This window comes from Panthera onca, chromosome B3 (assembly GCF_046562875.1).
Source record: "Panthera onca isolate mPanOnc1 chromosome B3, mPanOnc1 haplotype 2, whole genome shotgun sequence".
NCBI classification, from domain to species: Eukaryota; Metazoa; Chordata; class Mammalia; order Carnivora; family Felidae; genus Panthera; species Panthera onca.
Genome location: NC_138344.1, coordinates 3,821,003 through 3,833,761, shown reverse-complemented (window position 1 = coordinate 3,833,761; position 12,759 = coordinate 3,821,003). Strand labels below are relative to the sequence as shown.

General features: G+C 43.9%; 3 protein-coding genes across 10 annotated transcripts in view; 1 reads left to right on the top strand and 2 right to left on the bottom strand.

Moving 5' to 3' along the window:
* The window catches only part of HOMER2 (homer scaffold protein 2), a 615,401-nt gene that overhangs the window by 243,152 nt on the left and 359,490 nt on the right, over positions 1 to 12,759 (bottom strand). The window lies entirely within an intron of this gene.
* Positions 1 to 12,759, top strand: part of TM6SF1 (transmembrane 6 superfamily member 1) — a 58,084-nt gene that overhangs the window by 20,571 nt on the left and 24,754 nt on the right. For 5 of the 8 annotated variants that reach the window (XM_078449066.2, XM_060617529.3, XM_078449061.2 and 2 more), the window contains 3 exons: positions 1,257 to 1,349; positions 1,995 to 2,114; positions 9,472 to 11,059. In XM_078449066.2, coding sequence (XP_078305192.1) covers positions 1,257 to 1,349; positions 1,995 to 2,114; positions 9,472 to 9,663 — 405 coding nt within the window. In that variant the 3' untranslated portion in view covers positions 9,664 to 11,059. Of the gene's footprint in view, positions 1 to 1,256; positions 1,350 to 1,994; positions 2,115 to 9,471; positions 11,060 to 12,759 lie in introns of those variants that run through there. The other 3 variants (XM_078449063.2, XM_078449065.2, XM_078449064.2) reach the window with 2 other exon arrangements.
* The window catches only part of HDGFL3 (HDGF like 3), a 72,580-nt gene continuing 71,025 nt past the window's right edge, over positions 11,205 to 12,759 (bottom strand). The window contains exon 6 of the mRNA XM_060617535.3: positions 11,205 to 12,286. Within this exon, the coding sequence (XP_060473518.1) occupies positions 12,281 to 12,286 (6 nt within the window). The 3' untranslated portion in view covers positions 11,205 to 12,280. The remainder of the gene's footprint in view (positions 12,287 to 12,759) is intronic.

The following is a 12,759-nucleotide window of genomic DNA, read 5'->3' as shown; positions in this document are numbered from 1 at the left end:
CGATGCCCCAGTTTCGTGATTTGTTTTTAGCAGAAAGAAAGAAAAGTGGCCGGAATGATACGGATAATTATACGCATCGTCAATGGCAGTTACTGTCCTAAGGCTGCTGGCATTGCACAACAGTTGGGGAGCCGAGTGTGAGCTGCTGTAGCTGATTCACTGTCTTGGGGTCCTGTGCCGCTGGCTGGGATCAGCGCGAGAGGCTGTCTTAAGAGCTGTCTCTATCAGGAGAGCAGAAATTTCCTGCAGTAGCGTCGGCTGACGGGAGGAGTGGCCCAGGGAAGAAATGCAAAGAAGCAAGGCTTTACTCAGACCACAGAGCAGTTAAACTTTTGTTTTTTTTCCGCAGTAATCTCCATGCCCAATGTGGGGCGTGAACTCACGACCCCAAGATCAACAGTCGCAAACTCTACCGACTGAGCCAGCCAGGCACCCCCAAAACTGTTCTTTAGTTAGTTTGCTGTCGTTCCCAAAGTTAAAAGAAACACAGGAACAACAAAATGAGCCCCAGCTGTTCTCACACAGGAGAAAAATGTGTGCATGTGGGTGTTTGCACACTCGGTGGGCGGGGCTTAGGCAGACGGGCTTTTAAATTGGGGTCCATTTTTACCAACTCTGCCACTGGTCTGTGTCCATGGATGTGATCTAGGTGGGACGACATTTATGGCTGTGGACGGGAGGGGTGATGCATGAGGGCAGTGACTCAGAGGGGACCCCGTAATGTGCCAGAGACACTTTGTTCTGTGTTTCCTTTCAAAGTGGACACACGATGTGGCTTCACACAGGACTCTGCTTTCAAATCCTTATCCTTTACTGCCCCTAAAGGCCATATACTCTGAGGCACTCGCTGGAGAGAGGAGGATGCTATTTTTGGAATATTGCAAAGCACAGTAAGATGAATTTGGTGTGAACACGAACGGGCTTTTCTTAAGAGTGGGCTAGTGATTTCCAGGAAGTGAAACTGGTAATCCAGCATGAGCTGTGCTTTGGCTGCTGAAGTCTAGATCCTTAAGCCGAGTCCTCAGAAGGTAGCAAGAACAGAGCATTAGCCATTTCCTGCTCCTCTCCTAACTCTCCTTCACGTCCTTAGAGTAGATCTGTAGACTTTCTTTTCTTTCCCTTTTACTGATGACCTTCTACAACACGCAGTTTTTGTTGAACAGCTTGTGGCTGTACTTGGAACGTTTAGCCTTCTCAGCAAACCATAAGAATCAGATGTGAGTATGACTTTATAATTAATTCGTTTTTCTTCTCAGATTGCTTTGGATTGCCCGGCTGAGCTCTGCCGATTTTATACACAATTTCAAGAGCCCTATCTAAAGGATCCCGCTGCTTATCCTAAAATCCAGGTCAAGTAGTTATGAAGCCTCAGATTTTTCTTTTTCTTTTTAAAATAAAAATTTTTTTTAAGTTTTTATTTATTTTTGAGACAGGGAGAGACAGAGCACGAGCAGGGGAGGGGCAGAGAGAGAGGGAGACACAGAATCTGAAGCAGGCTCCAGGCTCTGAGCTGTCAGCACAGAGCCTGACGTGGGGCTCAAACTCACGGACTGTGAGATCATGACCTGAGCTGAAGCTGGATGCTTTAACCGACTGAGCCACCCAGGCGCCCCAAGCCTCAGAGTTTTCTAATGTTAATTTTCTTTCTTGAAGAATGGGGACATGTGGGGGCACCTGAGTGGCTCAGTTGGTTAAATATCCGACTTGGGTTCAGGTCATGATCTCACAGTTCATGGGTTCAAGCCCCGCATCGGGCTCTGTGCTGACAGCTCAGAGCCTGAAGCCTGCTTTGGACTCTGTGTCTCCTCTCTCTGCCCCTCCTCCGCTCTCTCTCTTCCTCTCAAAAATGAACATTAAAAAGAAAAAAAAAAAAGAATGGGAGCGTGTGGATCCACGTAGGAGATGGGAATTAGAAATGTTCAATCTTTTGTGCTTTTCGTCGTGTGCAGTTAACTGTTACTTTGCTGACGGTGTTCTTTCTCTGTTCAATACAGATGCTGGCATACCTGTTCTATTCTGTCCCTTACTTTGTGATTGCGCTTTACGGCTTAGTGGTTCCTGGATGCTCCTGGATGCCTGACGTGACACTGATACATGCTGGAGGTCTAGCCCAGGTACCCAAAATATGCTCTGTTAAGAAAGTTCGCTGGGGATTTGGCTGTCATTGTTGAGTATCTGCAAAACATCTCTGCTTGGTGTTTAAGGAGTAGGAAATAGTTACTAGACACATCCCCTTTCGTTTTACGGTTCTTTGGAAGACGTTTCTGCACATGCATTTTATTTAAATCTCACAGTAACTAGATATGTGATGGTTGCTGTGCCATCCAGTTATACAGATGAGGAAACTGAGGCCCAGTGAGGTTACATGATTTGTCCAAGGTCACATACCCAGCAGGTGCCACCACAGCCTTCCAGGACCCTTCCCCAGGCTCTGAACAAAAATACTTGAGAGCTGTTATCTTTAAGATGCCTATCTAAAGTTAAGATTTCAGAATTCTGTTACGTGACAGTACCCTGAGCCAGGGAAGTGGGTTTGGAGAAAGTTCCATTCTTTCCTCTTGCAACTTAGCCAAGTCCCTGCCCTAGAGTGAATGCTTATTTCATTGAACTGGAATAAATTTATGTAGGAAATTGTATTATTATACAAAGCACATTTTTACAAGATAACTAGCAAAACAAACCGATCTTAGGAACAAGGAAGAAAATTATTAAATGATTTTATCTTTTCCCCCCCTCTTACTATAAATAAAAACAATAACAAATGAATTCATCTTTTTAAAATCATTCTCTGCATCTTGCTCTTTTCAAGCCGGCCTAAGAATGAGGTTCATCTGGAAACTGTCAGCATGTATGGTTAATTATGCTCCTGGTTATAGTAACTGGGATGGCAAAAAAACACTTTAGAATTTACAGGGTGGAAAAACAGCTACAGTATTTATGGGTTAATCCTTTGGCCTAAATCCTTCCAGTCTGAGGTCTTTAAAAAAATTTTCTTAAAACCCACGAATCAACTGCGAGATCATGACCTGAGCTGAAGTTGGACACTTAACTGACTGAGCCACCCAGACACCCCTGAGGTAATTCTTAATTACAGAATTAGAATATTAGTATCAAAAAAGCTGATGCAGCATCCAGAGCAAGGGTTCCTGTTCTTTCCTTGGAGGACTGAAGGGGAAGAGAACCAAGATTTACCTTCTTAGCAGACCTCTGAAGAGGTCTTCATTTCCGTATCTTTCATACTAACTATAAGCTGACTTCCAATTTTCTGTCTGTAGCTCCAGCTGTCCCCAGACTCCTATCCCTAATCCCAAACTCCGTGTTTCCACGCGGCTATCTCCGAGTTAGTGTCTAAATAAAACAGGACTCCTGACCCTCCTACACCCTCTCTCCCCCCACCGCGGCCTGCAAACAGATCCTCCCCCCGCTTTCAGCAGCTCCTTCCCATTCCCTCACCCCTACCATCTAGCCCATCACTAGGTCATTAGTCCTGTCTCCAGAGTAACCCTCAAACCCCAGTGAGTTCCAGCCCACTGCCCTGCACTGGTCTGAGCTCTCCTCTAACTTGGGTGAGGCAAAGCAGGCTGTGCTCTACTTACCTACTTGGGTAGGGACAGGCTGTGCGCTCTGCCGGGGTAGCAAATACTCAGTGGCTTAACACACTAAAGTTTTATTTCTTGCTTGTGCAAAGATGATCATGTGGGAGAGTTTCCACAGCCAGGTCTGGCACCACCTCGGCTGCAACGGAAGCAGACAGAGGTGGTCTTCCCGTGTGCCCGTGCCCTGGAAACGTGCAGTGAACCCACAGCACTCCCGTGTGCCCGTGCCCTGGAACAGTGCAGTGAACACGCAGCATCCTCCCTGCAGATTTCTTAAAAGCTAAGAGAGCGGAGGCTGAGGACAGCTTGTTACTCGCCTGGGTCACAGTTACTAAACGGCAGGCAGAATAGGGGAATAGGGGCACGGAATCCTGCCTGACCCCAAAGCCCATCTTCTTCTGTACTGTTCTCTCTCTTCTCCTGTAAGCAGCGAGCCATGGTAGTGGCATGGCTCAAGCAGTGAGCACAAGGCAAGACTTCATATGGGCACGGAGGAGCCGGAGAGCCTCGGGGGGGGGTGGGGGGGTGGGAGGCGGTCACACGTGAGCGGGCTCTGTGGGCTGTCAGGCTGGGGAAGGGTGCAGCAGGCCAGAGGGCAGAGTGAGCCCTGGCCTGGATTTTCTTGGCTGCGTTCTCCTGAGCTCTCCCGGAGAGGGCTCCCGCTCAGCTCACTCTTACCGGCCCCCTCTCTTCGAGGATCATCAGCTTGCTCAGGGTTGGACACGATTGGATTTCCTCTGTGTGTCCTGTGCCTTGCTTGGTCTGCCCCCCGCCGCAGGAACACAGGGTGTCATCATCTAGGAGGCTGACAAGAGGGAGGCCAGGTGTAGGACCCAGTCAAGTCTCGGGAGACAAGTGGAGGAAGAGGCAGGAAAAGTAGGTCAAGGCCCAGTCACGTGGGCAGTCAGCAGTCAAGAGGCTTGGGAAGGTCATACCTTGGGGGCAAGTGGGTGCTTGAACCTGGGGCACTAGGGCTAACCCTGGGTTGTACCTGCTGGGGAGGGCTAAGCTTGCAGACAGGCACCCACGACTCCAGCCAGGTGGTTCTGGGAAGGGCAGTGTGGATGGCAGAGCCCCGGGCCGCAGTCAGCAGCTTCAGCCAGACCCCCAGGCCTCGCAGGAGCCCTTGGGCTCATCTGTCACTGCCCACTTGGACAAGGCAGCTGGAAGCTACAGACTAGATCCTGTCAATGTCAGAAAGATGTTTCTCCCGACCCAGTAGAATGCTGTCATCCGAGAACTGTTGTGTCTGACATTTCCATGACTCTTGGCTTGGCTTTAGTATTTACATATTCAGAGAGCTCAGCCTAAGGAAAAGTTACAAATCATAACACAACAGCGCATGCAATGAGAACGCTGAATTTGTTACGTGATTTGTTTCCTACCTAGCCAGTACTTGCTCATGAAATGAATTCTCACTTTGGGAGGGTGACACATTCATCACAGAAAACACCCTCCATAACCCCGACTAACATCCCTAGCTTGCTAAAACGGCCATTCCTCATTTAGGGGTTTTGTGCATTCCCAACCCCCTAACTTGATCAAAACCTGCATTTCTTGAAAGGCCTAGTGAACTCCCAGGAGTCCATGTGATTTAATAAGGAAAACAAATCTTTGAAAAATTCCTAGGTCAGTACAAGTCAGTGGAAATGTTAGTTATTGAGCCCCTGCCTTCAGATCATGGAGGAATCTGCCAAATCTCCTGCCTTCAGAAATTGAAATATCAATCAGAAAGTAAAAGAAAACAAAATCAAATCAAACCACGACACATTTTTTACACCAAAGAGTTCCAGTGGGGACTTATTCAGAACCCAAGTGTCTCTTCATATAAAATTCTTACGTAGGATTAAAGTTGCAAATCTAGTTTGAAATAGGCTGCTCAGACCCACTTATATATCAGTACTTTCTAGCAACTGAACAATTGTTCTCTGCTAAAATATCACTGGAAATTAAAAGAAAACAATCAGAGCCAATATAGTCAAGATGGTTAAGAGCATGAGCTCTGGAGACAGACTGGCTATTGCTCAGCCTGTCACTGATGGGCTCGTGACCTTGGCTACCTCGGTTTCCTCTTCTGTAAAGTTAGGATCATACAGGACCTTTGTCATAGAGCTGCTGAGGATCACGTGAGGTAATAATACATGTAAGAGGCTCAGAACGGTGCCTGGCACGGAATGAGCTGCAGATTTTTGGTGCTCCTCCTCTTATTGGTAGAAGATTCCCAGTGGGAGTCTAGAAATGCCTTGTGCTGCTCAGAAGATTCATTCATTAATCTGTGGCCACGTGTGGATGTTAGTACCTAAACGGTAATGTGCGGACATTATTACCTAAGCATCAAGGATGCTGGGAGGAAGCCCTGGGACAGACTCACGGCAGGCCTGGCAGGGAGCCTGTCACGCACCCAGCAACACCCATGGAAACACAACAGCCCTGCTTCGGTCAGCCAGGCCCTTCCCGCTTGTTGCGCAGACTCCCTGGCCGTGCGGGTGCCACGGACCTCCTCACACGAGGGTCTGGAAGCTTATCTGTGGATAATGTGGTTGTAGAGTTGACTCTGCTGGAGGCGAATTTTGTCGTCCCCCCCCCCCCCCCGCCTTTATGGAAACCTTTAGGAAATATCTAAAAGATTTAGGAAGCATGTGGATAGCTGGGATACTAATGCAAGTCCTATTTAATAATTTGCTTCCAGTGTAATTCATCACGATACACCTTTAATTAGTATCGAGGTTAGACTTTGGGTTTAAAGTCTTCACATGATTATCCTTTGGTGGAGACAGTCTTAAAATTGTCAGAAGGTCAGCAAGGGGATCTGAAAACGAAGAGCCCACCTGAGTTCTCAGCCAAGCAGAATCCCAGGTCATGGGCAGGGAATTCACCTGCCACTCTCCTAAGCACTTCACAAAGATCAACTCATTGCACCGGCACAGCAATGTGCCCTTATTATCCTACTTTTACAGATGAGGAAGCCAGAGAGGTTACATACCTAACCCAGGGTCATACTGCTGGCTTGTGGTACAGCTGGGACTGGGCACTCTGTACGGTTCCAGATTCAGAATTCTTAACCACTGGACTGTGCTGCTCAGAAAACCCTAAAAAATAACATAGTTCTGGATTAGCTACTTCTGCTGTATCGGCCAAACAGCCTGGCTGTTGCCCCAATGTTCACATTAGTTTTGGCCTGTGATACTCATGTGGACACATAATACTTTCAGCTCTTCCTTCTGGAACCGAGATTGTGATTTTTTTAGTCATCCTTTCCAGGCTGTCTCTATAAATATAAGAAAAGAGAGCTATTAAAATGTAACCGTTCTTTGCCTTTATTGCCTCATTTTCCATCCCAATCATCCAGTTCTTTAAAAAAAAAAAAAAAGTCAAAGCAGACCTTTTAAATTCGTTCAAGGTGAAAACAGATTTAGAATAAGAAAGATGATGAGAGACCCCACCTCACAGCACTGAATTCTGCAGACATTTCTGGGCTCTACAGGTTGTACCTGTCACCCTGGGTGACAGTCGGTTCAGCAGCCCCAGGCCAACTGAGCCACCGACCCAGCACCAGGTGCCCGGCTGGGCTCTGAGCCCTGCCGTCAGGAGGCCTTGTGTGCCGGCGGGAACAGGACCCACGAGACACCGTGCAGGCCCTTAGCAGCCCCGTGCTTAGGCAGGAAACTGTCCTCAGGGGAGGCTGAGGTTTCTCTGAAACTTCAGAAGCCGGGCACTGGACACCGCGTGCGTAGGGAGGAAGCTGTGGCTGGGTGCTCACTCAGCAGGAAGGCGTGGCCACCGGCAACACACCCATTAGAAACTGCACGACGCTGGGCTCTGGGCTCGGGCCCTCGTTAGAGGATTCTGGAGAAAGGAGGCCTACGGAAATAGGTATAAAAATAGAGAAATGCTTTGCGGAAGCTGTTTGTATTTTGACAGTCACAAGACCATTATTGATTAACGTTTATTGAGCTCTAACAATGCGAGAGGCGCCACACAAAACATTAGACACAGTACCTGCCCGGTGGGCTTACAGTCTACTCTAAGGACATGACCATTTTGGAATGCTGCCAATGATTTTTGCTGATTTTGAAAATGAGGTATTAACTGCACTGGTCAGTGCAGGAAGAGAGCCTACGGAATCACTGACTTGGTGCAGGTTCCCCTGTGCAAGTAGGCACGACTGCTCGTATCACTCAGTCTCTCAAAGAACGGTCGGCATTTCCCCGAACGTGGTGACTTTTGTGACGTAGTACATGTGTCTATAGAGACAGCAAACCCACATTTTTGAAAATCAAGGTTCAAACCTGGCCCCTAGTCCAGAAGTTTGGTTATATTAATTCAGAAAATCACTGCTGTTCAGAAGAGGCTCTAGGGAAAAATAGGGTTAACGACAGGGGCCACGCTCCTGCTCCGTGTTCCCAGGACTGTACAAGAGCAGCCCCCCGGGGCAGCCTCTCGAAGGCCCCGGACTCTCCAGGTCTTGTCTTCAGAGCCCAGCAGATGGGACGCTTCCCATCTGCTGGGCTCTGCTCGGCACCTGCTCTGGGGGACGCGTGCTTGAGGGCAGAGCCCTTGCTGAGCCTCGTGGAGCACGAGGCGGAGGGCGTCCGCAGGCCATTTCTGTGGTCCTCGCGACACATCACACTGACCGCTTATCTCCAGAGAGTAGCGAGACTGTACCAGAGGTCCCAGGACGTAGCAGCAATCTGTTAAAATACCTGCGATGGACACAAATCCATACAAGTGCCACTTGTGAAAGCTCATCCTTTATTTGTCATGGAAAAGCCGAATTTTGTCTGTTAACCACTTCGCAGAATAAACTGATTTCATACGGAAGGAAATGTAAGATAGCTTGTATGTATTTAAAGCGAATTATTTAGTTTTTCATTCTTGTGATTCTGTGACTTCTTTCCACTTTGATCCTGATGAACTAATAATTCATCACTTCTTATATTTAGACTTCCAGTCCTTTATTCACGTACAGCGTGGATTTCAGTAAGATATGAAAACACACACTGCAGGGTTGTGTTCTGTAAGGACATGAGAATGCTGAGGAAATCCTCACACAGAAGCCTTTTCTAATAGTTTTTCCCTGTGCTTATGAAAAGTATCAAACAAGATACATTCTGAATGTATGTTATGAACAAGTACTTAAGTACAAATGGGAAACTGGTCTCAGGTTATGGTGACAAGCTGTACTAAATAAAGGAGAACTTGATATGAAGAGGTCGCCTGCATGTACACATGCCATTTTATAAAGAGCAACCATAATCCTACCCTCACCCACGTTGGTAACAACCTTACCGACGAAACAACCCTTAGTAGTTTTTAAAGTCGCATAAGCAACAAAAACGTGAAGAAGTAAACAAAAAACATGTAATGAAGGGCTTTGGGCTCTTGTTCCAAGGAATAGGTGAAAAGACTGATTAGTGAAGCTGAGGTCCCCATTGCTTCTCTTTAAACGGCTATATAAAAATATTTTTGCTTTCTAAGCTCTGTACTTCCTTCATTTTTGCCGAACACACTTAGTAAGCCACAACTGAGTGCCTGCCTGAGTGTTTAGGATCTCCAGAATGCAAATCAGGGGGAAAAAAACCAAAAAACAAAACGGAGATTTTGTTCAGTTTTTCTTTTAAATTGAGCCACTAGTGTTTGGGAAGGGGCACTGCATGGCATGATAAAGCCAAGCGAAGGAAGGTATACTTTCCTTGAGTCGTTACATTAAGACTGGTCCTGAATTCAGTGAAGTCCTGAAGGTTGTGGATTGTTTGAAAGTACTGGTTTTGAGGGCACAGGAAACATGGTCTGAATGAATCGTCCAGAACACGTTGTGAACCCGACTGAACACAGAGCTCATGCTGACCTACCCCCTTTTCTTTAAATGCAACAGGCTCAGTTTTCTCACATCGGTGCTTCTCTTCATGCTAGAACCGCTTATGTCTACAGAGTCCCTGAAGAAGCGAAAAGCCTCTTTCTAGCATTAAACATAGCATATGGAGTTCTTCCTCAGCTCTTGGCCTATCGTTGTATCTACAAACCAGAGTTCTTTATAAAAACAAAGGCAGATGAAAAAGTTGAATAAAAGTATTATTTCTTCCTCTCTAGATGACTGACTTTTATTCCTGGTACTGATCTTCTGTCCCATTTTACTCCCTTCCCATACAGCGATACTTAAAAATATGTAAATTCGGGCTCCGCACTGTATGTGTGAGCTCTCACATGGTATTGTGTGGGTAAATTTTCTTCTCTTGAAGGATAAGTGAAGTTGAGAAACAGTTTAAAGAAATCTATTCAAAATTATTTGTGAGTAACCTGACCATCTATTTCAATATTCTGTCTGCACATATTAAATATAACTGTAAACATATACAATTTAGCTCCTACAATAGTGAGCACGAAAATGAAACTATTCAGAAGTGAATATGGCCTGTGTATATTAAGGAATTTAGAACAGCAGATACATACAGGAGAAATACTTTTTGCATATAAGATATATATGCATCATTATCAACCTCAATATAAAAAGCAAATTATCACATTATTTTAAAATGTTATTTGACAAATGTTTTCCCAAGGAAAGTATATTATTCACTGCTGTTATAAACACTGCTTTTAATAAAAAAATTTTTGTGAGTCTAAATGGCTAAGGAGGGATCGGTGACTTTATCAGTACCCTTAATGAATACCTGTTTTATTGGTGACTGGAAATATTTCTATTGTATTTCTGTGTATATTTTTAATAAATTATTTTTGGCCTTTTATGAAAACAAATCTTAATGAATTGGAACCATTTTGTACTTTTTTTCCAAAAGCAGTTTTGTAGTCTTTAGGATTTTTATTCTAAAAATCTGTCAGTTACATGTTCCAATTCAAAATGTCAGCTACATTCTCCTTATGCTTCAGTGTGAGCAATGGACAGGACTTTCGAGGAACCGATTAAATTTCACTAATTTACAATTAAAGTAAAATATTCAAAGTTAAAAAGTACTCTTCGAGGAAACAGAACTGGATTGGCATCCCTAGTGTCTTTTAATGAACTTTTCATATGTGGAATGATGAGTATAGAGAAAAATTACAATTTGCTACACGAGAGAAACAAACCAGAAATACTAGCCACCTTCTCAGAGCCTTAGAGGGGTAGGTAGACTGGTGCTTTCATACCCTTGGCTGCCATAATCGTAATCCCATCACCACCACCATCGTCAATGGCCCTGGGCTCTTAGAACTTCTCACATTTTCTCTTCATGTTATTTATTTAGCTCTTCACCAAAATAAGAAAACAAAAAGAAAACAGAGTCCAAGTCAACGCATGGATAATGTCAAGTGTGCGCATTTAGGGTCCACTGAGCTGGTAAATAGTATCTGAGACGTGCAAGCCATCGTGTAGCCATTCCTCTCCCTCCCCCATGATTACAAAAAACCTAAAACCCCGAGTGTTCAAAAAAAAGAAAAAAAAAAGGAAAAAAAGAAAAAGAAAACCCTCACCTGCACTTGATTCTCTTGTCAACTTGCTGTTAACAATTTTTGCTTTAATATACGAATTACATTAATACCTCACATTACATATAGAAAGCCAAATTACACTAACTTAGTTGTTTACAACCTCAAATCTTACTCCCAGTACACATTCCAATAAATTTATTCTGTAAAAACAATACATTTTTTTGTTTTTGATTTTTTTTTTTACAGTAAACTTTTCAACTACAAACCTCGAATACGCGAAAGATGGTCCAAGGACAAGCATAACAGGATTGATAAAACCCAAATTGACTAAATGAGCTCTCACAATATAAGCTGGCATAAAAATAAATAAAATTCTCTATTATCACAATAGCAACAATAATGTACACATAATAATGGTTTGTGGATGAGTATCAACTATTCTAATTCTAGCTCCAAAAGAAAACAATGGTTCATTTAAAAGTCAATGCTTTGTCTGGTTTCCCATAGGGCTACTGCTGATTCCAGCTTTAAAATGTAAAGTATCCACCTTGAGTGATTAGCTCAAATTGTATTGGCATTGGGAAAAAATAAATCATTGCCTTTATTTTGGAATAACACAAAAGGACTCACTAACTTCACATATAAAAACTGAGTTTGTGTACATAACAGGATGAGTTTTGAGAAGTATAAGCTGTTGACTAGCTATTTCTAATACGGAATAGATATTTTACAATATGGTTAAACTTTACACATGGCCTCAAAACTGAAGGACAATTTCAATTTTATCTTCAATATGCCAACGTTATGTGTTTAGGAACTGGTTCCTGGGTTCTGTCACAGAGAAGAAATCCCTTAAGCATTATGTGGAGTGGTCATTTTAAGAAAATGCTAATTTATCTTTAACTGAGCCTCTGGTGATAGTGGAGTCAAGGCAGGAGAATGATGAACACAGCCGCCTTGAGAAAAGGATCCTAGACATGTAGAAGTTTGTGCAAAAATCTTGATAATCCTTAGTGGTTAAGGGCAACTTCATGCAACCAAATAACATGAAATTAAATAACCTTAAAAAAGGCTAAAATGTCTTTTTTTTCCCCCAAACACAACAGAGAGGAGTGTGAATAATGTACATACAAACTGGGGTTCTGTCAATGACAACAAGGAGTATGTGTTGGTTCATATCAAATCCAAGATTATTAGACAACCAAATGTATAACCTTCTTGTGGTTTCTCTTAATATGCAGCATTCATTATGGTAGTTAGGTCTGTAAAAAAAAAAAAAGAAAGAAAACAAGCCTTTAGATGACTTAGGATATTAACAATAAAAGCGATCCATACCTATAAAGTATATAGCTGGGATTTTCTGAGATTTTAATCTGTACTGCAGTGGAAATAATACTTAGCAAGAATAGCCCGTGAGGCTTTGCTTCCTACTACCTGTCAGTTCAATAACCTGGAGGAAGTGCTGGGGCATGTTTAGTGTCCCGCTAAAAAAAAACAAAAAAACCCAAAAAAAACAAAAGGAAACAATACACGTTGTCTACTGTTTGGCAGGGCCCAGAGTAGTGTGCACTCTATACAAGTCAGGACAATGTGTATTGCTGGGGTAAAGTCCATGGAGAAATTGAGATAACCCATCTTTGTGAGGACTGGAGTGTTAGAAAGGTAAGCTGCTTAAAATTTAAAAAGCACTTGGAATGTATGCAAATTATCATGTATTATAACTTAATTACTTGGG